The sequence below is a fragment of the Rattus norvegicus genome, chromosome 10, assembly GCF_021556685.1.
Source record: "Rattus norvegicus strain SHRSP/BbbUtx chromosome 10, alternate assembly SHRSP_T2T, whole genome shotgun sequence".
Taxonomy (NCBI): Eukaryota; Metazoa; Chordata; class Mammalia; order Rodentia; family Muridae; genus Rattus; species Rattus norvegicus.
The window spans coordinates 85164729-85192183 of record NC_141543.1 but is presented as its reverse complement, the minus strand read 5'-3'; the positions used below and the strand labels follow the sequence as shown (position 1 = coordinate 85192183).

General features: G+C 43.9%; 2 protein-coding genes and 2 long non-coding RNA genes across 11 annotated transcripts in view; 3 read left to right on the top strand and 1 right to left on the bottom strand.

Moving 5' to 3' along the window:
• Window positions 1–542: 542 nt before the first annotated feature.
• Ankrd40 (ankyrin repeat domain 40) lies at window positions 543–13933 on the bottom strand. Its single transcript, NM_001134699.1, is given in 5 exon segments — window positions 543–2778; window positions 3574–3755; window positions 7262–7741; window positions 8188–8336; window positions 13597–13933. Coding segments are annotated over 5 exon segments (1092 nt in total). The 5' UTR covers window positions 13731–13933; the 3' UTR covers window positions 543–2631.
• LOC148003048 (uncharacterized) lies at window positions 6424–10830 on the top strand. Its single transcript, XR_015631972.1, has 2 exons — window positions 6424–8014; window positions 8124–10830. It is a non-coding gene; the product is annotated as an uncharacterized LOC148003048 (long non-coding RNA).
• LOC134480857 (uncharacterized) lies at window positions 13193–17159 on the top strand. 3 transcript variants are annotated; one of them, XR_015631968.1, is made up of 3 exons: window positions 13193–13406; window positions 14768–14904; window positions 16962–17159. It is a non-coding gene; the product is annotated as an uncharacterized LOC134480857 (long non-coding RNA). The 3 variants fall into 3 exon arrangements; XR_015631969.1 differs by lacking the exon at window positions 13193–13406 and adding an exon at window positions 14099–14236; XR_015631967.1 differs by lacking the exon at window positions 14768–14904.
• Window positions 17160–19463: 2304 nt separating this feature from the next.
• Window positions 19464–27455, top strand: part of Luc7l3 (LUC7 pre-mRNA splicing factor like 3) — a 36026-nt gene continuing 28034 nt past the window's right edge. For 5 of the 6 annotated variants that reach the window (XR_015630817.1, XM_087573147.1, XM_087573148.1 and 2 more), the window contains exon 1: window positions 19496–19729. Coding sequence is in view for 5 of the 6 variants with exons in the window: in XM_087573147.1 (XP_087429273.1) it covers window positions 19631–19729 (99 nt within the window). In the remaining variant the exon portion in view is untranslated. 6 annotated transcript variants of the gene reach the window in all.

Below are 27455 nucleotides of genomic sequence, written 5' to 3'. Positions count from 1 at the left end.
AGGTCTCTCTGCTGTGCTCTCTGATTTATTAGGCCAATTTGGCATGACGTCTGCTTTGTGAGGTGCTAGGAGGCCCTAAAGCAAACAGGAGATTCATTCAGCCTCCTTCCCAGCTAAAGATCTGAAGGTGTGAGGCCGTGCTTCCTCTTGGAAGTTTGCTTCTGAGCTCACTGAGAGCATGACAGGTGCTGAAGGCTCAGTTGTGTCAAGTAAATAGGATAATCAAAAACTGTGGTTAATAGGGGATGACCTCTATGTAGCTGGCTCAGCGACTCCAGGGAAACCAAGTGACCGTTGTCAACTGGGAGAGAAGGTGTCACACAGAATCCATCTCCAGACCTACCGACAGGGTGAGACAGTGACACTCACAACAGGGCATGAGTGTTGCTGCTGCAGCAGCACGGGGTGGCACTCAGCTGGGGAGCTGGTCCCCTTTCCTCCACAGTGCCAGCCCCATGGCACTTCCCAGCAATTTGAACGCTCTATGATTAGAATACAGTGCTGTTTACAAGGGCAAAATGAGAGAAAATGGGCTTGGTCAGTTAATGTTTAATTTTAATAATACCTGTTATGTTTAAAGAGTCAACAACACATGAGGAAATGTCTTCTATGAATGTTTACATGGGTGAACACATGCTTTAAATATGCAGTGGAGGAGAGGTGCATTCAGTTAACAAAGTTTAAAAGAAAATCCCTCATTATCAATTACACAAAGCATATAAAAATATTTCTCTGAATGCATAGATTAAGACTCGGAACTCCCCTAAGAGCAACCATGCAGTTTCATCCCACTGCCAGAGACACTGACCCCAGAGGACTGTGGCAAAGGACAGGACACTGGGCAGAGCCATGGGGGACATGACCTTTGGTCACTCTGAAGTGCTCGATTGCTCTTCTGTCATCCACCTCCCAGCCAAATCCCACTGCTTCTCAGAATCTCTAATCAACTAGGGTGGCTGAAGGAGTCTGAACCCCAGTAATTTAGACATGAATTAATACTGAGTTTATTTCTTCCAAGATAGAATCACAGTTAACTGAATTACTAAAGTTTTTCAAAGCAAATTAGAGGAAAAAAAGTTAGTACACTAAGTAGTAGTTGGTTGAAACACAAGGGAGGTGTCTTCAGTAAAGCACTTGGGGAAAGGGTGATGAGCAACGGCCACTCTGCTATGCAGACGCTCTACGGGGGGTCACCAGCTGTGCCAGGGGTGGGTACCATGCAGTCACTCCACAGTGACCCCATGACACTAGCTTTGAAGAACACTCAAGCTCATTTCGGCACTCAGGCGGCAGTGGGAGGCCATTACCTCAGCACAATGCTCTCTTCCAGTGCATCTGCATGTTTCCAGTCAACTGCAGTGTTCTAATAAAATTAATACCCAGGAAGTTAAGTTTCTTTGGAAACTATAGGCACTATGGGGAAAAAGCTTAAGACAGCAGGGATCCTGGTCAACCCTACTCCAGCCCTGCTCTCCTGCTCCTCTATGTGGGCCAGGTCCTTTGTAAAGTTAAGCAAACAGAGGCTTGTCAACCTTAATGATGCCAAGGAGGGGAAGACTCTTGAATGACTCTTGGAGAAGATTCGTACCCCACGCTCCAGAGTCGAATCAGGTCCTCACAACTGACTGTGGAGGTAACGGGGAATTCCTAAGATTGAACGATTTGTTTACAAAAGCAACAGACTTCAGAGTTATGTAAAAACCCTAATAATTTCCAAAATAACCTTTATCTTTGATATAAAAATAAAGATGCTAACTCCTTTAGTTCGGTTTCCCACAATAACCTTTAAAACAGCAACAAATCCAGGCTCAAAAGCTGCTCTTCGTTCCTGGGGGGTGAGAATGATGGACGGACCAGCAGCTTGTGCTCTTCTTGGATGGCGCAATTAAACGGGTGACAGGAGCGGCCTCTGAGCAAGGTGGTGGCCCCTTTAGAAAGCATTAGAGAGCCCTCTAGTGACTGAGGAGGGGAGATGTGAAGATGACTGTGAGACAGCCGTAGTCATGAGTGGTCATAAAAGAAAACTGGGGGAGGGGAAGCTCTTTTGGTTAACAGCCTATTTACAATTAGGTAACTACATTTTTAAATACTTTAAACCTGAGTAACGTTTATAAATATGCTATATGAGACCTCACAGCCACAGGTCGCACCGGAATCCCTTTGTCCAGTACCTGTGCTTGCTTTCCCCAGTCTCCCTCCCTAGTCAGTTCAAAATTTCTTGAGTGTCATGAGCATGCAACATCAAGAGAAACGCGCCCGGCCCGTCGGGCGCACTGTCAACAGGAGTGGCTAGAAACGGGTCCACACTCTCGGTTTCTGCTTCGACAACTCTCTAGATTCCACACGTAAAACACTGGCTCTCGTACCTTCGGCCGCTGCCTCTCAAGACGATTTTCCAGCTGCTCAAAGACTCAGCAATAGGGTTATTGTGCACCAAGAGGCTTGGAAGAGCAGCACCGCTGCTGGGGGTCGGGGTTCCCGCCTGCCCAGGCAGGATGTTAGTGAACACTGTGCAGTGGCACCAGGGGCCCTGGCGGGCATCCGAGGCTTTGGGATCAATGGCTTGTCCTTTGGCCCAGAGGTGACACCTACTGTCACAATACTCAGTGATAGAGTATTGTCCCTGCTGCATTAGTATGTCAGTTTTGAAGCTCTCCGGTTGAAGCAAGGCCTCTCAGTCAGTGAGGATGCAGGGTTTCTAAACAGAAAATTATTCTCACTTATTGTGAGAACCAGTTCCAGCTCCTGGAAGTCCTGGAGTCGTGCAACATCTTTGTCCTAAAACAAAATGGGGCAATGAATTAAAATTTTCTTTTCATTTAGTCAACTCTTTTATAATATTTGTTTGTGTATACACGTTTGAGTCATAATTCACATGTGGAGGTCAGAGGGCAACCTGTGGGAATTGGTTCTTTCTTTCCACCATGTGGGGCCCTGGAACAGAACCCAGGAGCTTGGTGCTGGAGAGCCCATAGCTGGCTGGAGCATCACAAAGATGCCAGGTGGGTCACATATCATCATATGGCATAAGGCAAGCCTCACAGGTCACTATGGGCACAACTGAAACAGGCCCATGTACCATCCTGCTCTCTTCCAACCTTCAAAAGTGCCAGCCAGTGTATTAGAGTATGATAGTTCACACCTTTAATCCCAGCAGGCAAGAAGCAGAGGCAGGAGGACTACCATAACTCCAAAGCTGGCCTGGGACACACAACTAATACCAAGCAAGCTAGGGCTACACATCAAGACCTTGTCTCAAAATAAATACATACATAAATGAGTAAACTAGGGCTTCTCTGTGACTCAGATGAAGGGAAAGAAAACTTATGGATTACAGTTAGGTCAGAGCTGGAGCTCAGAGCCTTGCACATAACAGCACATGCTTTAACCCAGAGCCAGGGCCTTGGCTCTCCTTTTTTTTTTTTTTTTTTTTTTTTTTTTTTTTTTTTTTTGGGCTCTCCTTAATCCTTTTCTATTGGCTCCCCCTTAAGCTATGACTCAATAAACAAGGAAGAAGTCAGCTATGTTTGAAATACAAACAGCAGCCACTCATACTGAACAGACTTTTCTTACCTTTCTTAACAGAGTATTGGGTAACTTTCTTATCTTTTCCACTTGGTCTGGATTAACACCCAGCTCACAGCAACTCACTCTGAGCAGTTCTTGGTAGGTGAGTTCCTGTCGATCCAGTTCAATTTCAATGAAGTCATTTTCACGAAGAGATGGGTTCTGAATCCTCACCTTGAGTACCAGCTCTAGAAAAAGAGAAGGAGATTGTAATATAGCACAGAGCATTTAATGTAAGGTCTGTGGCACTCACTGAGAAAACCTAGTCTAGTCTACTGACTAGACTCTGGGTTTGTTTACAGCCTTGTGTGGCTCTGCTGGGCCTCTGCACTGTTTTCTCTGTTATGGTTCACCAAGCAAAAAGGTGCAGCAGCCGCCCTGCTCACAGATGTCTCTCATCTCTGAGCACCAATTACACATGAGTAGGAAAAGAGCAAAGGCAAGATGTGCTGCATGAAGAGGTGACAGGATCCAACCACCATGGATCTAAAGTTACTTAGGAAATATATGGTGCTCCTTGAAATAGAGAGTGAAGGAGGCGGGTGTGGATTGTGGCTCACACTTACAATCCTAGCAACAGGAGGTGGAGAGTAGGACACAGGTTTCAGGATAGCCTGGACTACATAGACACTGTCCCAAAACACGAAACAATTTATCCTAGCAAGTCAGGAGGCAGAAACAGGCAGATCTCTGAGAGTTCCATGCCAGCTTGGTCTACACAGTGAGTTCTAGGTCAGATTAGGATACATACCCAAATCAACAAAAACAAAACAATCAAACAAACAAACAAACAAACAAAAAACCCCACCAAATCAAAATAAAACAGCAAAGGGACAGCAGCAAACAGTTGCATCTAAGCCTGACTTGAAATACTGCACCTTAATAAGGGTGTAGTTCCTCCATGGGAAGATAACACTACTACTACTCATGATCAGAGTTAAAAGCGATCTGCCCTCATATTCCAAACCCACGTGTCACGGCAACTCAAGCTAGCTATTTACATACATTTGGCAACTCTGTCTTGCTCTTTAAGGAAGAATTCCTCACAGTATCATGGGTCACCAACAATAGCAGATACAGGACTAGGTTTTCAAAACTAGGAAGTTAATTATAAGTGAAAAGAAAAGTAAGAGTACACTTGACTCTATGGATTTTACTGGAATTAGAACTGTCTGTATGAACATGTGGTTTCTAATGTTCCCAAAATGATACCGACAGCCAGGCATAGTGGTGTGTACTTTAATCCTAGCACTTAAGAGGCAGAAGCAGGCAGACCTCTATGAATTCAATACTAGCTTATTCTACAGGGTGAGCTTTGGACCAGGCAGGAAGAACACAGTAAGATCCTGCCCCAAAACAAACACATGCACAAAACAAGAAATATACATATGAGTATGTATATCCATGTGAATAATGGATGTATTTATACACATACAGACATATACACAAACACTTGCACGCTCTCTCCTGTCCTGTTCCTTCTCCATGCCTTCTTTTCCTTTCTTAGTCTACTTAAGCCTAGAACTGTCACATCTATAACAATGAGGACACCTCGTACCCACATCCTGGCTTCTAAATCCAATTCTCTACACTCCCCTCCATCCAACAGAACACGCAGAACTCCCGGAAGAAATGGTGGCTTGCCATGCTGGCATGGGGAAATGACACTATAAGTGAGGAACATCTTGTTGCACTAGAACAATGGGCATGTGCCCACAGGACAGAGCCAGCAGAAAGGGGTTGCCACAGGCTAAGTCAGGAATAATCTGAATATCAAAAGCACGACTGTATCAAACTGCAGCACACCAAGTCTGATATGAATCACTAGCCCAGGCTGCTGAGACAGCTCGGCAGTGAAGAGTACTGGCTGCTCTTCCTGGAGACCTAGGTTCAATTCCCAGAATTCACAGGGTGGCTCACAACTGTCTATAACTCATTCCAGGAGATCCAATGCCCTCTTCTGGCCTCTGAGGACACCAGACAGACAGACAGACAGACATACATACATACATACATACATACATACATACAGTATACTGAGATACATGCAGGCAAAATGCCCAAAAGGAAAAAAAAAGACAAAAAGAAAGGATCTTAAGTTCACACGGCTATAAATGAGAAGAAATGTCCTTTATTTGCTTTTAATTTATTTTATTCCCCCAGACTGGAATTACGTAAGGTTGTGAGCTGCCATGTGGGTTCAGGAAATCGAACCCAGGTCTTCTGAAAGAGCAATCAGTGCTCTTATCTGCTAAACCATCTCTCCAGCCCCTCAAAGTCCTTTTTTATAGGATAATACCAAGTAATAAACAAGGAAAGAGTGACAGTAAGCCATATTCCACCAAACAACTGCTCTGAACCCTTCCTTCATTACAGAGGTCTAGAACGATGGGAAAGACAGGGCTAGGGAGGTGGACCACCTTTTAAGAACACTTACTGTTTTTCCAGAGGACCAGAATTTGGTTCTCAGGACCCATATCAAGTAGATCAAACTGTCTGCACCTCTAGTTCCAGGAGATCTGACCCTCTTCAGCCTGATATTACATATACATGGCATACTTACACAAAGGCAAAACACTCCTATACATTAAAACAAATTTTTAAAATTAATCCTTTCTTCAAAATTATTTTATGTGTAATACCTACAGATATGCATGTGTATAATGTGTATACAGGGCAGAAGAGGGCATTGGACCTCCTGGAACTGAAGATACAGACAGTTGTGTGTTACAGTGTGGATATTTATATTGGAACCAGAGTCCTCTGCCAAGCTCCATAAATAAATTTCTTTTTCTTCCTATTTCTTCTGGTTTTGGTTTTTTACTTCTTTTTGTTTGTTTGTTTGTTTGTTTGTTTGGGTTGGTTTGGCTTTTGCTTTTCAAGACAGGGTTTTTCAGTGTAATAGCCCTGGATGTCCTGGAACTCACTTCTAGGACACTGGCTGGCCTCAAATTCACAGAGAGCTGCCTGCCTTTGCCTCCCAAGTGTTGGGATTAAAAGCATGTGCCATGCCACCAGGCCTGACCTGAATAAATCTTCCTTTTAAAAGAGAGAGAAGGTTTCGGTGCACCATTAATCTCAGCACTTCAGAGGCAGAGGTAGGCAAATCTCTGAGTTCAAGGCTAGCCTGGTCAACAATGTAAGTTCCAGGACAGCCAGGGCTACACAGAGAAACCTTGTCTGAACAAAATAAGGGGGTGGGGGGAGGAAGTATGTGCATAAAGGGATGGAGAATGTTTCAGATTTAATAATAAAATGGTATAATAACCAAATACAATATCTATTTTTTTTTCTTTTTTTCGGAGCTGGGGACCGAACCCAGGGCCTTGCGCTTGGTAGGCAAGCGCTCTACCACTGAGCTAAATCCCCAACCCTTACAATATCTATTATTAAGACAACTGGCAGAATTTAAATATAGGCTATTACAGTTTAGATCAGTATGAACTCAAAGTTGCATTTCCTAAACTAAATAGTTGTACTATAGTTATATAAGAGAAAATTCTTGTTCCTAGGAATGATAGAAAAGGAATAATACTTTCATGTTTGAAGGTAAAAAGTATATAGCTTTTGAACCTTGAATGAAGAGAGTCCCCTCCCTTAGACAGATCTTGGAACTGTCCCTAATTTTGTAAGTATACCCTAACTAAATAAAAAAACAGATACCACTCTCTTGCTTCAGAGGCCGTGTGCATACCTTGCATATTAAATGGAAATGCTCCGGTGAAGAAAAATGGCTGGAATGCTGGCGCTGGTCCTGCATATGTCCCATTTTGAGGCTCCAGAGACACCGGTGGCTTGGATGGGACAGAGAACAGGGAGCGGTTCTGACTCACTGGTGGCTGACAGACAGGACCAGGTTTTGTGCTTTCTGGTGTTCTAAGTATGGCAGAGGGGGCAGAAATATCACCATTTTGGACCAATGCCAAAGAGGTGTGGTCCCTAGGAAAGGCTCCGAGCAGAGGGGGCTCTGTGGGGGGAAGCAATGGAGGCGAGCCCTCTGCAGGGGGAGACACTGGAGGTGGGGAGGGGCCCCCATTCTGCAGCTGGGTGGCGTCTTCTGCTGCAGGCGTGTAGATGAAAGGGAAGGCTGGGTTGGCCAGATAGTTGGGAACGAAGGGCAGTTCCGACTCCTTCTTTAGCTGGGGAATCTCCTCATCATCATCAGCTTCTTCCACTGGAAAATAGAAAAATACAGAACATAAAACTTACTAAAGAAAGGAGCATGGTGGAAACTAGTGTTGTCGTCTGAGCTGTGGCCCACATTTTGGTCAGGACTGACTGACTGCCTCTTCAGGTCAGAAGAGAAAGAATATTTCATTAGGCTTATGACTATCATTTTTACTATTGTCACATTTACAAATTTAAAAAAAGTATAATATTGGCCTTCTAGAAAAAAATGCAATCACAACTTTGGCATAGTAGTTAACTTAAAAAAATAGGACCAGGGGTTGGGGATTTAGCTCAGTGGTAGAGCGCTTGCCTAGGAAGCGCAAGGCCCTGGGTTCGGTCCCCAGCTCTGAAAAAAAAGAACCAAAAAAAAAAAAAAAAAGGACCAGTTATCTGATCAGTGTCAATGTGGCCAATAACAGCACATCTTGAAGGCTCCCCAAACAGACTCACCTCCCATAATCTTCCTGATTTCTCTCCTTGATGTTAATTGTACCGGCATTTCTCCTTTTGTTGTAAGAATCTCTCTGTCAGCTCCCGACTGTAACAGGTAGGATACCACCTGCCCATGGTTGCGTTTACATGCCCAGTGTAAACAGGTCCTGTCCCAAAGAAAAAAGAGAGAGTGATTGAGAAAGAGAAAAAATGACTCGAGCTTTCAAATGATAAGCATCAGTAAATACATACACAGAAGCTTGTTAGTGAGAGCCGAGAAGCCAGGCTAGCAACTCGACTTTTCACTTTGCAGAATAGATGATCAAAACATGAATATATCCCAGCATGGTGGTGTACACCTTTAATCCTAGCACTTGAGGGGCAAGAACAGTTGGAGTCTATGAATTTAAGGGCAGCCTCATATACAGAGTGAGTTCCAGGCCAGACAGAGTTCCATAGTGAGACCCCCATCTCCAGTAATAACATTTTAATATTCTTAAATTTTATTTTTTAAGTTTCATTCTTGAGTCTGAAGCTGTTAATGACTGCGTGCTTGCCTAGAATGCACAAAGCCTACCTGGTTTCAATCCTAGCACTGTAAAAATAAAGAAAGTTGTAATTTCTAGTCCACAGGAAGCATCAATTTATCCCAGGAGCTGCAATTTCCAAGGTTCCAGAGACTATTGGCTACGGACTAGAATGACACTTCCAGATGCTATTCTATCAGGAACATCCATAGATCTTGGTCTCTTTAAAAGACATTTCTATGTTACTTCTTCTATTTTAGAAGCTATGAAAACTTACAAGCATCAAGTGACAATCAAAGAGTCAATTCTGCCAAGCTAAAACCCATCTCCTGTGTGCAGCTCCTCTGCCGTGTCAGCCATTATTTACTACAGCAGGGGTACTACGACCACCTTAACTGCTTACTCCCTTCCCCACACCTACACACGTACATGGTTTCCAAATCTTCATTTTTTCAAAATGCTAGCTGTTCTCAATCTCTCCAGAAGGCTACAAACATACCCGAATCTGCTCAAATGAAGCACTACACACAACTTTTTACTGTGGGGTCACCGAAAAAGAGGGTACAAACAACCAAAGTGGTTCAAGAACAAACCCTTCAAACATAACAGCCTCACTTAAGCAAAACTATTTAATATTGTATACACGGAGGTGCTGTACTGTGCAGTTCAATGGACTGTTCCTTTACCACTGTATAGAAATTTAATCATCATCCCTCAAACATGCCAGCTCAACACAGGCATCCTCAGGTGCAAAGCAGAGTATATATTATGGAAGGAAAATCTTTCTTCCCATTATGAGCTCATGCACTCCTCATTCCTCTCACATTTAGAATGTCCTCATTCACCAACTCTCTAATTTAACCAAGACAAGCATCTCCAGAGCGTAACAGCCAAACCCAGATAAGATACTGAGCAAAGCAGAGGCTCAGAAGAGAGGCCGTGGACCTGGGAAGTGCAACCATCTGTCATGTTTATTTGATTCCAAGGAGAAGCTGATTTGCCTTATGTATCCTTACGTTGGTGACTTAGAGAATGTGAGCCTGAGTGACTAACCTATCAGAGTGACAGTCACACTAGCATTCACCATCCAGGTGCCTTAGAATACTCTTTGACAAAAATGACTGCCCATGTGGGAAAAACAGAGAAGAGGCTTTTAAAATTATTTTATGATGCTGCAACCCAGGGCCTCACATGCTAGGCAAGTGCTTGATCACTGAGCCACATCCCCAGCAGAGGGTAAACAGAAGGAAGTATCTATCTGACAATAAAGGTATGTATGTACGTATGCACCTGTGTATACGCGCGCGTGCGTGCGTGCGTGTGTGTGTGTGTGTGTGTGTGTGTGTGTGTGTGTGTGTGTGCGCATGCATATGCGTGTGGAACCAGAGACTGATGTCCTCAACATATGTTAGGCAAGCACCCTACCACTGAGGTACATCTCCAGCCCCACATGTTTATTTCTTATCCCTTAATTAGCAAACCTAGGATAAAATGGACATTGCTTGCCCTGAGGGGATCCAAACTTTCCTTGATTCTGAGCAAACGGTGGCTCAGAGTGTGTTTGTGTGTAGCTGTCTTTGTATGGTATAGGCTGGAAAAGTGAATAATTCTATTAAGTGAGCACTCAAAAACAAGTGGATCAGGCTGAGAAAAAAATATGCTCCCTTTTGGACAGAGGTTCTTACTGGAGAGTGAAAGAGTAATATGCTGTGAGTGGGCCAGACTCCGAGACAAACCAACTAGTTTAGAGTTCCACCATGTAAATGGGCTTAAGTGACTACAGCATGTCCTGGCTACCCCAGCAACCATCATTTGCAGACTAGAGTTGGGTGACTATAGGCCGCTCTAACTCAGAACCATTGCAGCCAGACAACATTTCCAACTTCTTCATAAACCATTCTACTCATTTCTAAAGCCAAAAGGGACACATGACACTTGGATGACAATTGATGTGGAAACTCTATTTTTGAACTTCAACTCTTTAAACTTTATATTTGCAGTCAGCATATCCCATTAGAGCTGGGAAGTATTTTAGACCAGAGGCTTTAGGCATCATTCATCAACTGGGTATCATTCATCATTGCTGAAACTGTGGTTACTGAGCAACCAAGAATTGAAAGCAGTTACCAGTCTACTTTTCAATGTTGAAAAGAGTTGTTTAGTTTTTTGTGTTTCTTTTTTCAGGGTAACTTTATATGTCTCCCAGCATGTTGCCTAATAATAAGAAAATAACAATAGCTAACACAACCATAATACTTTACACATTGGACATTGTTCTAAAGGCTGTGCTTGTTTAATCTTCAAAATATCCCCCTGAGGAGCTGGGTACAATGGGGTTTGCCTGTAGCCTCAGCTACTCAGTAGACTAGGGTAGGAAGAAGGTAACTTTGAGGACAAGGGTTAAGACCAGCCCAGGCAACACAGCAAGGCCAAGTCTAAGAAGAAAAAGGGGGTGGGGTCAGGCAAAGAAAAATCTACTATTGTCAATATTCACTCATTTTACAGTCAATGTAGCTGGGGTAATTAGCAAGCAAATTATATAGTGTGCTAGGTGGATATTAAGTTGTGTGACAATAAAGCAGAGTAAGAGATTAGGGACTGGCAGGGTTGGGAAGAGAGTTGCACAATTTTTAACTGACAGCCAAGGAAAAGCCTTAGCATAAAGCTAATATCTAAGCTAAGATCCAAATGGGGACAGAGAGCAAACCATGGGGTGTATAGGAGAAAAGCTTTCTAGACAAGAGGGAAGGCAAAGTACAAAAGTCTAGAACCCAGGGTGTGCTGTTGTTCCAGAAAAGCAAGGAGACCAGGGGAATGGGAAGAAGTGAACAAGGAAGCAGGTCTCAAGAGATGAGGCCCAAAGGTCAGGGAAAAGAATGCAAATTGGCTTCTTCTCAGAGTAATATGGGAGCCATTAGAGGACTTTGAGTGTGATAAGCCAACTGTTCCACAGTCGGGGCAAGGCTGTATGTAGTATAAGCAAGTAGACTAGTAAGGATGTTAGAGGGAGACTATGGAACTATCCTGCATCCCAAATGGTGCTGGCTTTGTATCACAGTGTGGTGCTTGTGAGTGGTAGCCAGATCCTATCTGAACACAGAGGCAGCAGAACTGGCTGACAGTATGTGGTTTGTGAAGGGAAGACAGGGACCAAGGACAGTGCCAAGCTTTACGGTCCGGTCATATAAGAGGGCGAGCTGAGAAGAACTGAAAGCATTAGGCCAAGAGCATAAAGTGGGATAAAGGGAATCTAGGAATTCACTCTTGGACTGGATTGATTGCAGTTGGAATTAAATCTATAGGAAGCCTCATCGGGTTACTTCAAAATCACCTGGCATCCACTGGGTATCTAGCACTTGGTGGGCACTGTGCCGAGGGCATCAGATGTTGGATTCACTTTTCAGCTCTAACAGACAAGTCAGGGCTAACATTCGCACGGAATTACTAAATCCCAAATTTAGTAACTTAGGAGCACTTGGAAAACTGGATGGTTTAATTTTCCTTGGGTCTCAGTTTCTTTATCTTTAAGATGGAGAAAGATAACAATGTCCCCAGATAGTCCTGAGGTAAGCCAAGTGTTTATAACCACATTTGTGCCATAGAGCAAGTTCAGTACATGGCAGCTACTTACTATCCCTCATCTCAATAAACACTAACAACACTTCTGAAATAACTGGGAAACGAAATGACTCAACCAAGACTTCACAGCAGGGCGGACAGGCAGACCCTGCAGCAGGACCAGGCTCAGTATTCTGTACAGCACTGCCCCCCAGTGCCAGAATAGAAATTCACAGCTATCGGATGCCAGGGAAGGCAAACACTACTACAAGTGTTTTTTGCCTGCAAACGCTTCAAAATAGACAAGAAATTAGTGTCCACTGTCTCCTAGCTGTGGACAGCTACCGAGCTAGTTTCTTTAGGGAAAGGACCCGGGTAGCTTTCTTAGGAAATAAGGAAACCTCATTTCTGACTCTGTTACCATACCGAAAATTGTGCAACCAGGGCAAGACACTCTCTGGGGTTCAAATGATCTCCTGCGCCCTTTCCATTTCAAAATGTATGACTCGATTTACAGGGGAGTGGGGTGGGAGGGTTAAAACTCACTTTAACTTTAAACTAGTAAACGAGGCTAGATAAGCATTACCTGGATTAAATAAAAAAAATGTAAAATGTCAAAAAGGGTTTTAAAAAACACGCACTCAGTAACTTGGAACCAAAGACATGAGACAGACCCCGGATTTAATTGGGAAGGAGGCAAATCTGCAGGCAGACATCTAAAGCCTTGGGTGAATTTCTCTATTGGAAATTGTACTAAGAAAACAAAACATTCTACAGGGCAAACAAATGAGTCTCCCCTCAACAGGCAGCTGTAGGCAACAGCCAATCACTGTGGTATTGAAACAACAGAGGCAAAATTATTATGCAAGTGGTGGGGGTTTTGTAGTTGTTTCTTTCCTCCTGGTCTTGGCTAAAGAAATCGTGCTGGTTTTAAGATTGGCATTTGCTGGGTTGCTTATGCTTTCATCTCTGCACGAAGTGTTCTTCAGAAGCGCCCATGGCAAAATAATTCAAGCTTGATGAAATCCAGAGCAGAGTCGCTGAGAATCAAAGCCTCTAGCATCACCATTTGGGCCAAGTTAGCCAGGGGGCGCGGGGGCTGGCGTGGGCTCCAGTGTCCCAGAGGGCGCTGGCCGCAGTGAACCACAGAAGGTATGTATTTGGGAAGGATGCGCTCCTAACTGCACGAGGCAATTGGGGGTAGGGCTAGTCTGGAAAGGGCACAACCTGCGAGGCCTGAGGTACCAGGCTTCACCTTAGCCTGCGTCCTGGGTCACGGCTGACTGCTCCACGCCCCGAGCTAGCAGCCCTGTACCCTAGGCCTCCCCCGCTCGCCACTTACCAGCCGTTGACCTCATTTTGGGAGTTCACATCCACCCCGCTCTCCACCAGTTTCTGCACCTCCCGAATGTCCCCCAAGGCCGCTGCCTCCCGCAGCCTCTCCTGCTGCTCCTTCTGCTCTAGGAGGGCGCTCATCTTCCCCAGGGCCCCGGGCCCCCGGCCGCCCCGCCCTGAGCCTGTCAGCGCCGCCGCCGCCTCCGCGGCCCGCTCCCGGCCATGGGGAGGGAGCGCCGGGCTCGCCCGCCCCACTCGCGCCTCCGCCCGCGCCCGGCCCGGGGCCTCGTGCTCCCTCCCGCCCACCGGCAGATCCCCAGCTGCTCGAGGCCCGCAGGCCCAGGCCTCCACCCGCGCCGCGCCTCCGAAGGCCGGCTCCGGGGGACCCTATTCAGTGTGACAACATTGACCCAGATACTTTTCGTTCCCACCCGCGGCCCCGCCGCCCCGGCCCGCTGTTTATGTAACCACTGCACTGGATTATCTGCTGTGATTCATTGGCTATTTTTAGACCTCCCACCCCACAGCTTCCAGCGAGGAGGACAGACACAGGAATAGTTGGGGGGGCGGAGGGACCCGACATGTTTGAGAGCCAGAAAAGCCGTATCCTCTGGAGCAGGCTGTTTAGTAGGCATTAAAAATAATTGGTGGGTTTCCACCCCCACTCCCCCAAGTTTGGTTAGCTCTTTTTCTATCTGAGTCAATTTTTACCCAGCAGGACGGGAAATGGGCTGAAAACGATCCCACTATAAAATATGCCCATTATTTGCAGAGATTAGATGACACTGTTCTTATTTTTGTCAGTGCTTGGGACCATTCAGCTAGAATTACTTCAGTTATTGTTTTATTTTTACCCCTTATCGTTTTTAGACAGAAATTCTTCCAACTTGGCTTTCATGAAAATTAACGTTGCTTCTGGTTTATAAAATGAAACTCATTATAGCTTTTAAATTATAATTATTCTCGGAGTCATGTAAGGAAAGACGACCGGGAGTGGGGGTGGGGTGCTTAGTCATCCGGGTCCTGATCCTGGGCACTGAGGGTAGAGCTATGGGGTGTTCATAAACAGCGGTATGCAGTACTCCTTGCCTAATCTAGTTAATGATGTTCAGAGCCTTTGATGGCACTGTTCTACTACCCATTGGGAGAAACAGAAAATATTGTTTTGCTGAGCCCAGGTGCCTTGGAGAGATCCCTGATGTGGCACTGGTGAGAACTTTGCAGATGGGGTGAGAAGATTAAGGGAAAACGCCCTGGGGAGGCAGAGAGGAGGGCCTGAACAAAGAGGAGATAAAACACCAAGGGATACATTTAGGTATGGAGTCTTTATTTGCATTTTTCGGGGCTGCCGAGGGCACACAGCATGCATTTGTCTTGTTACTGTTTAAGAAAAAGCAACGTCTGTTTATTAGCACACGGTAATTCACACAGCGCACACTGCACACCAGGAGTGATGAATAGCAACTGACTATAAACACTTAAATCTACCCCAGTGGCAAATTGGACCGCTGCTTGAGCTTATACTTTCGTTTGTTTCCCCAATTTAAATTTTAATTCTCAGATCCAGCATAGTACTCCATCTGAGGCTGATGTGAGTGGCATTGAGACTCTATTAACACAATCTGAGGGACAATAAATAGCAATCTTTAAAGGGGGGGGCGGACAATTTACAAAGATCATAGTAGGCTGCTGTTAATAGCTTAATAGAAGAGTATTTACCCAAACAAAGTCCTGGGTTTCACCCTCCAAACTGTAAAAAACAAACAAACCATCAAAGTCAACAGCAGTACCCAAAATTTATGGTTTTTTTGTTTGTTAAATTTTCTTTCCTTAAAAGAATTCTATCTGGGCTGAAGAGATAAGCCAACAGTTAAGAGCACTTGTTGCCCTTGTAAAAGGCCCAGGATTTATTCTCAGCACCAGCATGGTGGCTCACAACCATCTGTAACTCTAGTTCCAGGAGATCTGATGCCCTCTTCGGACTGCTTCAGATTTAAGCACAAGCACGCGCACGCGCAAACACCCTGGCAAAACACATGCACATGAAAACAAAACAAAAACCAAATAAAACTGAAAAGGGAAAGAAACAACAGGAAAGGCAACAGAATGTGAGCCAAGAAAATAAGCCAGGAAGCAGCGTTCTCCCTCCGTGGCCTGTTTTTCAGCCCTGCCTCTGGTTCCTGCCCTGGCATCCCTTGACAACAGACTATAAGCTGAAAAATGAATAGCTAAGAGCTGGACAGTGATGGCACATGCCTTTAATTCTGGCACTCGGAGGCAGAGGCAGGTGGATCTCTGAGTTCGAAGCCAGCCTTGGTCTATAGCAAAGGCTACACAGAGAAACCCTGTTTCAAAAGAAAGAAAGAAAAAAGGCAAACTTAGGTCCTCAAACATTCTTGGCAAGTACCTTACTGCCTGAGCTATACCCTAACCCTAACCTAACCCTAACCTTAACTCATTTTTTAAAATCTATTGACTCAAGACAGTTGAGCGACTTGTTTGGGGTTTTTTTTTGTTTGTTTGTTTGTATTTTTTTGGTTGTTGTTTTGTTTTGTTTTTAATCTATCTCTTTCAGTGCTGAGGATCCAACCCATGTCTGCACACATGCCAGGGTAGCTCTCTGCCTTGGAGCTATACCTTTGGCCCAAGAAGGTGTTTTTCTGTTTTGACTTGTACTATGTTTCTATTTGGTTTTGACTTTCATATAAGTAGAGCAGCCCAGTTAACAGGGTAGGCCTGAATACTAAATTCAGAAAGGAGATCTGAGCTGGAGGTTGGGATCTGGCACTCATCAGCAAAAGGTGCTAGCTGAAGTTTTGCAAACAGAAGAGATAATCCTAAGGGAGTTGGTGAGTACCCAGAGAAGACAGCCAGATAAAACGCTGAAGAACTCTCAAAATTCTAATGAGGGAAAGGAGAGAAAGTCTCAAAAGAGCTTGAGGGTGAATAACAGGACTGTGTGGGAGGAAGAGCAATGGAGTGGGCGGGACTAGTGATGAGTGACACACAGACTCAAGAGCTACAGAATGGATAGGACTGAAAGGTGTAAATTCAACATTAAGATCCTTTGTGACCTTGGAAAATTACAATGGAGTAGGGGAGGAGGTTTTGATTTTTCTCATTCTGCCAAGGCCAGCCTCTAAGTGTGTGATTTAATTTCTGCTCCTCTTGCCTCAGCTTCCCAAATGTTCTGTTCTAGCCTTCTGGATTTGCTTCCCTCTAATTTTTCAACCCGTTCTACTTTAGTTTCCATTCATAAGACTCAAGGAATACTTTTCAAAGTTCCTCTTCTAGCAGACCAACAGTTTTCTTCATTGCTATCAATTTCATGTTTTTAAAGCTTTTTTTTTTTTTTTTTTTTTTTTTTTGCAGGGTTGGAGAGATGGCTCGGTGGTTAATAAGAGCATTGACTGCTCTTCCAGAGGTCCTGAGTTCAAATCCCCGCAACCACATGGTGGTTCACAACCATCTGTAATGGGATCTGATGCCCTCTTCTGGTGTGTCTAAAGACAGCTACAGTGAACTCATTAAATAAATAAATAAATAAATCTTTAAAAATTAAAAAAAAAACCTTTTTGCTTTTCTTAACTGTAAACTCTTCAGATTTCTGCTTGGGGGATATATGCTAACACACTGGGAGGCTGAGGCAGGAGGATCATCAGTCTTGAGCTTGAGGCCTCTCTTTTCCACCTTGCCTGGTTTGTCATGTTCCTCAGTCGGTTCTCCAGGGAGCAGACTCCTCCACTTTGAAGATAAAAAGGTTCATTCCCTCTTGCTAACAAAGGAAATAACCTGTTGGGCCTCCTCTGTCCATGTGCAGAGCGTATCACTTCACTTACTAACACTGATGAGGACACATAACAGAAGCTTTACTGACGTGTTTGTTGTTTGGTTGATTTGGTTTTTCAAGACTGGGTTTCTCTGTGTAACCTGGGTCCTCTGCAAGAGCATCCAGTGCCAACATCTGCTGAGGTATCTCTCCAACCCTTAATTTGTTTTTTTTAAATTACATTCTATTTTATGTGTCAGTGTCTGTGTGTGTGGATAAGCATGAGGAGGTCAGGGGACAACTTTCATGAGTTGGTTCTTTCCTTTCTCTGTGAGTCCGGGGGATGGAACTCTGTTGTCAGGGTCGTCGAGCTTGTCCACAGATACCTTTCAACTTAGTCATCTCCCTAGTCCTCGGGTTTTGGTTTTTTAATTTTTAAAAAATTGTGTTAGACAGGAACTTACCCTGGTTTGGAACAATAATCCTTCTGGCCAAGTCTCCAAGTGAGGGCACTACAGGCCTGTCTCACTGTTCCCAACTGAGTATGTATTTTGTTGGTTTTTGAGACAGTGTCTCACTAAGCAGCCCTGGTTGGCCTCAAACTCCATTCTTGAGCCAGGCTGGCTTTGATCTATTTGCCTCTGGATTGTTAGGGATTAAAAGCTTGCACGGCTGAATTAATACTTTTAAAGAAATTCCAGAGGGTTCACCACTCAGCATGAAGACCAGAGTTTAATATCCAGCACATACATGTAAAACAGTGGTTTATAATTGCAGTGCTGGGGTTGGGGATTTAGCTCAGTGGTAGAGCGCTTGCCTAGCAAGCTCAAGGCCCTGGGTTCGGTCCCCAGCTCCGAAAAAAAAAAAAAAAGGAAAAAAAATGTAAATGATATAATTGCAGTGCTAGGTAGCAGAAATAAAAGGATTCTTGGGGCTCTCAGGCTGACAGAGAGCTCATGTTCCAGTGAGACATCCCTTCTTCTTTCTTTTTCTTTTTGAGACAGGGTTTTTCTGTATAACAGTCATGACTGTCCTGAAACTTGTTTTGTTGACCAGGCTGGTCTCAAACTCGCAGATATCCACCTGCCTGTACCTCTCAAGTGTTGGGATAAAGAGGTGCACCATCATGTAGGACTGAGACTTTCAATCTTTAATCCCAGAACTCAAGAGGCAGAAGCAGGTGGATCTCTTCAATTCACCAAAATCCACCTGACTCTGCCTGCCCAGTGCTAGTACTGTAACACCAAGCCCAGCTAAGTTTCCCTACGCTTTCAAAAGTTTAGATTGAGGAGCGGTGGCGCTGTGCGCCTTTAATCCCAGCACTCAAAAGGCTGAGACAGGGGAGTCTCTGTGAGTTTGAGGCCAGCCTGGTGAGTTCCAGGCTAGCTAAGGCTACAGAGAAACCCTATCTCGAAACAAACAAAAAGTGGATAGTTCCAGAGACTATAGAACTCTAGAAGGTGACCTCTGGTCTCCTCTACGTGTCCCTGAACACACAGTAACACTCGACACAAAACGAAGGAAAATAAATTCCTGGATTGGAACTATCACAACATAATTCCTCCAATCCCATATAGCCTATTCCTTGATTTACCTCTCTAAAAATCGAGAAAATCCAGACAAAACCAGGTAGAAGAGTTGAGGATTTAGCTCACTAGTAGAGTGTTAAGCGTTAAGGTCCTCGGTTCAATCCCCAGCATCGAACTGGGTGGGAGAGGGGGAGGGGGTGCAGACAGAGATAAGGCCTGGTAGAGGAGGCAGTAACTACAAGGACTAGGAAAATGGAGTCTGAGCACGAACGCAGCTTGCTCTTGTTTCCCTCACAGGAAGATGGCACCCTGGGCACCACGTGGACAAAGGGACGTTTTCTCCTTTTCGGAGCAGAGCCAAAGGTTCCAGAGCTTGACTGCTGCTTCTCCAAGTAAAAAAGGCTGACACCGCGGCGGGTAAGAATGTCAGGGTCCATCAGGGAAGGCACGGCGGGGCGGAGTCAGTGTCTGGCCCGGGCTTGCCCCCGGCCTAGGCCGGAGGTCCCGCCCCTTCGCCGCCGAAGCCGTGCCGCCATCGCCGCCCGGGCCTAGGCGTGTCTCCGCGGGCGCACGGCATGCTGGGAAGGTGCCCGGGCGGCGGCCATTTTGTCTTATCGGCTCCTCTTTGGAAGAGGCTTTTCGGCTTGAGAGTGGGCCGAGGGGTTGGTTCGGCGGCCGAGTGGCTGGTGGTTTTCGTTGGTGGGTGCTAGGGCTGGTGTGAGCAGCCGCCCGGAGGAAGCACCATGATTTCGGCCGCGCAGTTGTTGGATGAGTTAATGGGCCGGGACCGAAACCTGGCCCCGGATGAGAAGCGCAGCAACGTGCGGTGGGACCACGAGAGCGTAAGTCCCGTGGGCCTTGGGCCTGTGCCCAAGCGTCTGGGGGAGGGGAAGGGAAGGGAAGGGAAGGGTGGGCGCGGGCCCAGGCTGGCCTGGGTGGGTCGCGGCGCGATTTGGGGTCCGGGCCGCGGAGACTAAAGCACCTGACGGCTGAAGGAGGCGGGAGAGTGGCCCGGGAGGGAAGATTCCGCGCGAACCTCGGGGGTAGGGTGATTTGTTGTTCTATGGAGGAAGTCCGGGATTTCTCTTGGCGGGGCAGAAGAAGCACCTTGGTGAGGCCGGGAAACGCGGGAAAAGGAAGGAAGGGCTCGTTTTATTACACCAGAGCTCCGTGTTTTTAACCGCATGAAAAAGAAAGGCAAAGTCTTCCGTTATATTGATGCAACCATCATATTTAAATATGCTTGACTTCTGACCAGTATTAGTGGGGAAAAAATCGTAGTACTGCATTATTTAGGAGTGGTTGGTTCCATTTCGACGGTCCTTTGGGTAGGTAGACATTTGAAACAGGTGACTTGGTACAGTTTATCATAAACAGTGTTTGCTAATGCGTTTTGATGGCAGTTGGACGCCTGTTTGGTGGCAGTAGTCAGTCCCTTAGATAGGCGGTTGTCAAGGTTTTTTGTTTTCACATAAACTCACTCAATCCTTTTACTCTCTTAGGGTTAAATATAACTCCAGGGTCACAGGTGAGGCAGGAGCAGCTCACTCGAGGTCTCTTGTAGTCGGCAAAGCTAATTTTTTAGCACTGTTCAGGTTGCACTGTTCTGTGAAGCTGGCTTCGTGCATATACTACACTGTATTTCAAGTACTTTTTATCTAGTTTTGTACACGGAGCACATTGTTTTAGGTCTGAACTGGAGAATAGGTATACTTGATTTTACCTTGCAATTAAAATCAAACCGCAGTTTTAAGTCATTTGCTAATAAAATATGAAAAAGTGGCTCAACAAAAGCTTTGTTTTTTTTTGTTTTTTTTTTTTGTTTTTTTTTGTTTTTTTTTTTTGAGGCAGTGCTTTACTTTGTAGGTCAGGTGGTTTTCGAACTTGAAATCCTCCATCAGCTTCCAGAGTGCTGGGATTACTAGTCACAGATGGGCTTTTCAAGAAAGTAAATTATGCATTGTTTTCTCTTCTTCCTCTCTTCACCCCCACTTTCAATTGAAGTTTTTTGTTGTTGTTGGGCTTGGGGGGGCTTTGGGTGTATTTTTTTTTATTCTGGTTTTGTTTTGCTTTTTTAAAGATTTACTTATTATAAATAGGTACACTGTAGCTGTCTTCAGACACACTAGAAGAGGGCATCAGATTTTATTACAGATGGTTGTGAGCCACTATGTGGTTGCTGGGATTTGAACTCAGGACCTCTGGAAGAGGTGCTCCTAACCACTGAGCCATCTCTCCAGCCCAAGGGTTTGGTTTTTCAAAACAGGGTTTCACCGTGTTTCCCCTGGCTGTCCTGGAACTCACTCTGAAGATGAGGTTGGCCATGAGATCCTCCTGCCTCTGTTAGAATTAAAGGTTTGGACCACCCCTGACTGGCGTTGGGTTTTGTTTTTTTTTTTTTTGTTTTGTTTTTTTGTTTTTTTGTTTTGTTTTGTTTTGTTTTTTCCTTTTCCTAATGAGAGTCTCTATGTTTAGCTCTGGTGTCCTGGAACTTGCTCTAGGTCAAGGCTGGCCTCAAACTCAAGAGATCCCTTGCCTCAGTCTTCTGAGCCAGGGATTAGTCAATCTAAACTTTTTTAAAGGTTAGGAAAAATTAGCTGTGCTGGGTGGTACACACCTATCAATTATCCCAGCACCGAGGAGGCAGAGGCAGGTGGATCTTGGTGAATTTCAGGCCAGCCAGAGAACTATTATCTTGAAACTGTCTCAGAAATAAACAACAAAGGTGGGGGGGGTTAATTTTTCCCTATAGGACATTTGTGTTTTGGATTAAAGATAAATGTGATTTCATTCCGTACACCTCATAGTTTTGAACACATCTTGGGAAGAATGGCACATAATAATGTATGTGGATAAGTTTTGAAAATAACAATCGAGGCTTTAATTTTCTTTCAGTTACTTTCTTCAAGTCAGTTAGATGCTGCCCTTTTTGGTTTTTAATAAAACCTCCAAGAGATAGGCAAATCCAGCATTCACTGTCTAATACGGTAATATAGTTTAGCAATTTTATTCCAGTTGGAGAATTTTCCTCCTAAAATTATTTGGTGGGTGTAAGGAGATGGGGGCGTTTGTTGGCCATGGGTCCTCAACTTGGCAGCAGGTGCCTTTACCCAGTACAGAACCATCTTTCTGGCCTGTATTCAAATTTTTTCTCTGCCAGTCTTGAATTAGACAGAGAAAAGCCATATAACTGATAATTGGGCAGACCATTTTTCTTTGACTTCTTTGATAAGGATGAAAAAATATCAAAAAAGATCACTGGAAACCAAGCCTGTAATTTTAGCGCAGAGTTCCAAACTAGCCTAAAGCTATCCCTGCCTCAAACAAGGAGATTAAATTCCAACTATTGGAAGATCTGTAGCTATTTTGCAGTTAAAATGGAAGCTTGCATGGTGGTATTCCTTTTAACCCTTTAGTGTTAGCACTGCTGTTTTAAATACCGAAGTTCAGACTAGCCAGAGCTTAGCTTGGCTGCTTTTTTTTCTTTTTTTTTTTTTTAAAGTATGTACGCTTTGCTTGCATGAATGTGTGAGCCTCAGATCCCTTAAAACTGGGATTAGAGACAGTTGTGGTTTCGTGTGGATGTTGGGAATTGGAACCCAGACCTCTGGAAGAACATGCAGTGTTCTTCACTGCTGAGCCACAGAGGGGAAGTGAAAGGAAACATCACCTTAGCATTATCTGCGATAGGTTTTCAAAACTATATTTGTGTGTTTATACATGTACATGCGTTTTCTTCTGTGCTGTGTGAGTGTCTGTATATGCTTAGTACCTCTTCTTTTACACTAGAAGAGGGAATAGGACCCCTCTGGGATTGAGCATGGATGGTTGTGAGCTACCATGTAAGTGCTGGGAACTAAACAGCAAGTACTCTTAATTACTAAGCTATCTCCTCAGCCTGCTTGTGAGATAGGCTTATTTGACTGGTCTGGGTAATTTACTTGAAATACATATTTTTTTATCCCTCCAGCCCAGCACAGTAACTTTAAAATTTTTCTGTACATTTATTGTTGGGGGGGCAACGTAGATGATAACTTAGGAAAGCTGATTCTGTCTTGTGGGTTCCAGGGATTTGATCATCAGGTTTGGTGGCAAGAACCATCTAGGGCTCTCCTATTGTGTTTTCTTTTGTTCGTGTGTGGGGTGTCTTTGCTTTATTGATATACAGCTCCAGGTGACCTTGAATGCCTGATCCTCTTGCCTCTACCTCTAAGTACTAGTAGAGTACATTGTTAAAATTAATTTTATCTGTACTTTGAAAAGTGTTGCTTTATAAAACTTGCTTTTTAGATAGAGATGGGGTCCTCCTATGGAACAGCAACCTTGAGCTCTTCCTTTCTTGCTCTTCCAGCTCCCTTTGCTGGCTTTACAAGCGTGTCAAGACTTCTGTGACACTGTTATTGTTTTACATTTGAGTGTTGAGAGGGGGCGTGGGGATGGTGCACCCTCTAGAGTGGGAATTTGTGAAGGTCAGAGGACAGAACTGTTTGAGACTTGGTCTTCTCCTCCCTGGTGTCTTCAGAGATTGAACTTGGGTCTTCAAGCTTAGCTGCAAACGCCTTTACATTCTGAGCCATCTTGAAGGCCCATACTTCCTTTTGTGGGGGAGGGCAAACAGCCCCACAAACCCACTCTTGTTGAGCCTTGAATAGTGTGCTGGTGTTAGTGTAGTGCTTTATAGGCTCTCTGCTGTGCTGAGAGTTCACCCAACATCAGTTCTTCAGTGATTTATTAACATACTCCTTTGGCTCATATTTGTGCTTTTGCATTTGTTTGCACTCACTGACGTTTTTGAACTAAGCAGTTTGTCCCAGGTTTGGTTGGTGTTACTCCTAAGTAACCACAGTAACTGCCTGGGGCACTTGTCAGTTAGGATCCAACTTAGCAGAAGATGATAGGGAAATACAAGGTCTGATTTGAAGCTTTAAATATTTTTTGTATAGTGGAAATTTTGTAGTTCACATTGGAGTTTTATATTCAGAACTGCTTCCAAAAGTTAATTTAGTCGTGGATGATGTGACTGACTTTTACGGTGTCTTCAGGGAGTTGAATGCAGTTGGCTTATTTGCCAGGACCAGGGTCTTAATTTTCCAGGCTGGCCTTAAGTAATCCTCTTGCATATAGGACTACACTCCTACATTCCACTGATTGCAGTTGCTTTTCTGACATACCTTAATTCAAGTATAGCCTGTTCATTAAAGGTTAATTTTAAGAGAATTGAACTAAATGTACATTTCTAAAATTTTTGAGATGTTAGCAAATACAGTAACATCATTGATAACTGTCCATATCAAAGCAAGTTTTCAAAAATGATTGTGTGTGTGCTACACTGTAAATGTGCGCTGGGAGGCTGGAGGAGGGCATTGAATTCTTGGGAGAGCTGGAATTGGGGGCTGCAACCTGACATGGGTCTTTTAGAAAGACAGGAAGTTCCCCTCCCCTTTTTTTATTTTAGAGCTGAGGACCGAACTCTGGGCCTTGGCAATTGCCTACCACTGAGCTAAATCCCCAACTCTCCCCCCGCCCCCCAGGAAGAACTGTTAACTGCTGAGCCATTTCTTCATTTGGAAGAGAGAACCACTTCTTACAAGTTGCTTTCTGACCTCCAGATGCGTGCTATAGCATAGGCATGCCGCACACAGAAACAACCAACCAAACTCTTAGCGTAGCCCATGATTCCCGCTACTAAATATTAAATGCCTGCAAGCAGCTCAGCAGATTGGAGAGTGTCCTTTCCAAGTGACTCAGGCACCTTGGCTGGGTTTTGCTTCATGCTTGTCTTGTCTCAGTTCTGGTCTGAAAGGGTCTGTCACTTTTATTGTTTGGGGTAGGGGGTGCATCCATTAATGTATCTGATTGGTTTCAGGGACCCACCATGTTTTGAGGCAGTTTTATAAGTCTTAAAGATGTCTTGTATCACCAAACTGCAAATATATAGGCATAATACAATGGATACATACTGAAAGAAAATGTTACATTTCTGTACTATTGGTTTGATTTGTGTCTTGTGATAAAATACCATAACAAAAGCAATTAAGGAACAAAAGGGTTTATTTTGGCTTACAGTTGTAGAACACATACAGTTTTGTTTTCCATAGTAGGAGCATGAAGCTGGCCAGCTACTTTTTCTTTACTGGCCATCCAGTAGAGGATAAAGAACAGGAAATGGACCCAGGCTGTAAAACTTCATAGCCTGTCTTCTGAGACATACTTCCCATAAGCCTCAGCCTTCCAAAGGTTTCATAATCTATCTCCCCAGACAGAGTCAACACATGTGTTCACAAACGTGAGCTAACGGGGTCATTTCATTCGAGCCTCAACAATTGACTTAGGAAAAGTATGTGTGGGAATATTTTGACACATACACACACATACACAGCTTTGTCCTTAGATTTTCACCGAGGGAGATGGCTACTTAGGTTAGCGGAATTTCTATGTTCCTTTCTACAGAGATGCATTTCACTTAACATAAATATCAGAAATGTGTGTGCAACACCCAACCCTAGACAACTATCAGTGTAGTGAGTGACAAATAGGAATTAGCTAAGTGTTCTTCAGTGACAAAATAAGAATATACAATGGGGGGGAAAAACCAGAAGGTGCAAAGAGCCTGGAGCATCTAATTCAAACTCAAGAAGGGTTTTCCATACAAAGAGGCCTTTAAATACTGGGACCTAATGGATTGGTAAGAAGTTGCCTGAGGAAGGGCTAAAGAGAAGACATGTTAGCATAAGTGGCAGGCTGAAGAAATGAATGCGCTTGGGAAATATTTTAAACCTGAAGCCCTTTTTTGGGTATCTTGGGTGGGGAGTGAGATAAGAATTAACTTTGAACTTCATTACGTTGGGAAACAGTTGAGGCTTTTAAGCAGTGGAATTGTTCACTGCCTTGCTGCTGTGGAAGATTGAAATTTTATCATTCAAAATAAATAAGCAGTAAGAATCATGTGAGCCATGACCAGCAAAGAATTAATACAATGAGAGAGACTAGTTACTTGGAAGCTTGATCAAGGTATAGCTGGAGCAAAACCATAGCTCGAAAACTGACCCTTACACACCCTTTTCAAAACTGTCTTTGAGAAGTTTCTTCTGCTTTTTTTTTTCTTTTTCCCTTATATAAATTCCTGTACCTAAAAAAGTTTAACAGCTTTGTGGCACAACTCTCAGATCCCGGTACTCAAAAAGCCAAGGCAGTAAGAACTCAAATTCTAGGCTTGTTGGATGAGACTGTTAAAACCCATTTGGTTCTAGGCTGAATGTAGCTAGAATTAAAAATATTAATGATAGACAAAAAGTAACAGTAAAATTTCTGGTGTTTCTGGATTTTAAATTGATTTATGTACAGCAGGTGAAATCTTAATAATGAGGCTTGGCCATTATGTGGGTGTGTTTGTGTTGTGGCCTGTTTTATTTTGGGAGGTGACTGAGATAGAAGCTCACTGTGTTCTTTCTTACCCCAAACTCAGAATCTGCCTAAGCCAAGTAGCCGGAATTACAGGCATGCAGTCTCTGGCCATAGTCCAGCCTTTATTAGCATCCACATTCTCAAATACCAGATTGACCATTGCCAACAGGAGTTAATAATCTCAATAGTATCTGCATTATAAAAAGTGAATGTTGAATGCTTTATTTCATATATGATTTGTCTATAAAATGGAACTTGAAAAGAGCATAACTCAGTGGGAGTGGTACAGTGTACACTTAGGTATCCTGTGTTTCCATAACAGTTGAAACTGCCTTCCTAAGGTTTAGGAAGTTAGATCATAATTGCATTGTGATAATTGTTACTTCCTCCCATCTCTGCTTTCTATTAGTGGGTTGCTAGGTCCATGGTGGACATGGAGTAAAGAGTTGAATAAAGAGGCTAGGGAGATGGCTCAGTGGTTAAAAGCAGTTGCTGCTCTTCCAAAGAACCGGGGTTCAGCTCCTAATACTAGCACCAGAGTTATTCACAAGAGTTGAATAAAGAAAAGAATGGGTGAGGAAAAGACCAAGTGAATTAGGAGGCCTTGAGAGGACTGCATAGATTTTAATTTGTGAGACTTGTTTATGTTTTTCAGTGGTTGATATTAAATGCCAGAGGCTAATATCTTAAATTTTGAGTAGTTGCCACAATTATATCCTAAAGAAAGCTACTATGTATGCAGCTAGGCACCACAGTGCATATTACTCCAGTGCTAGGTAGCCAGAGACAGGTGGATGGATCCCTGGGGATTATTAACTAGCCAGACTAGCCAATCAGCAAGCTCTAAATTCAGCAAAGGACACTGTCCCAAAAACTAAGGTGGACAGCAGCTGCAAGAGACAGCTGCTTTACATGCACAAATAAAAATGGCTAGGAGTGTTTGAGGAAGACACCCCACATTCGCTTCTGACTTTATCCTGCATTTGCACACACATGTGCATGCATACAATAAACATGAATCAAATAGAAGATATTATGTGGGTTTACTTGTATTATTGGCATTAATAACTTCATTTGAAACACCCAGATATGTACTATCAGTTTTTCATGTTCTAATGTGTTTGGTTTTTTTTTTTTTTTTTTTTTTTTTTTTTTTTTTTTTTT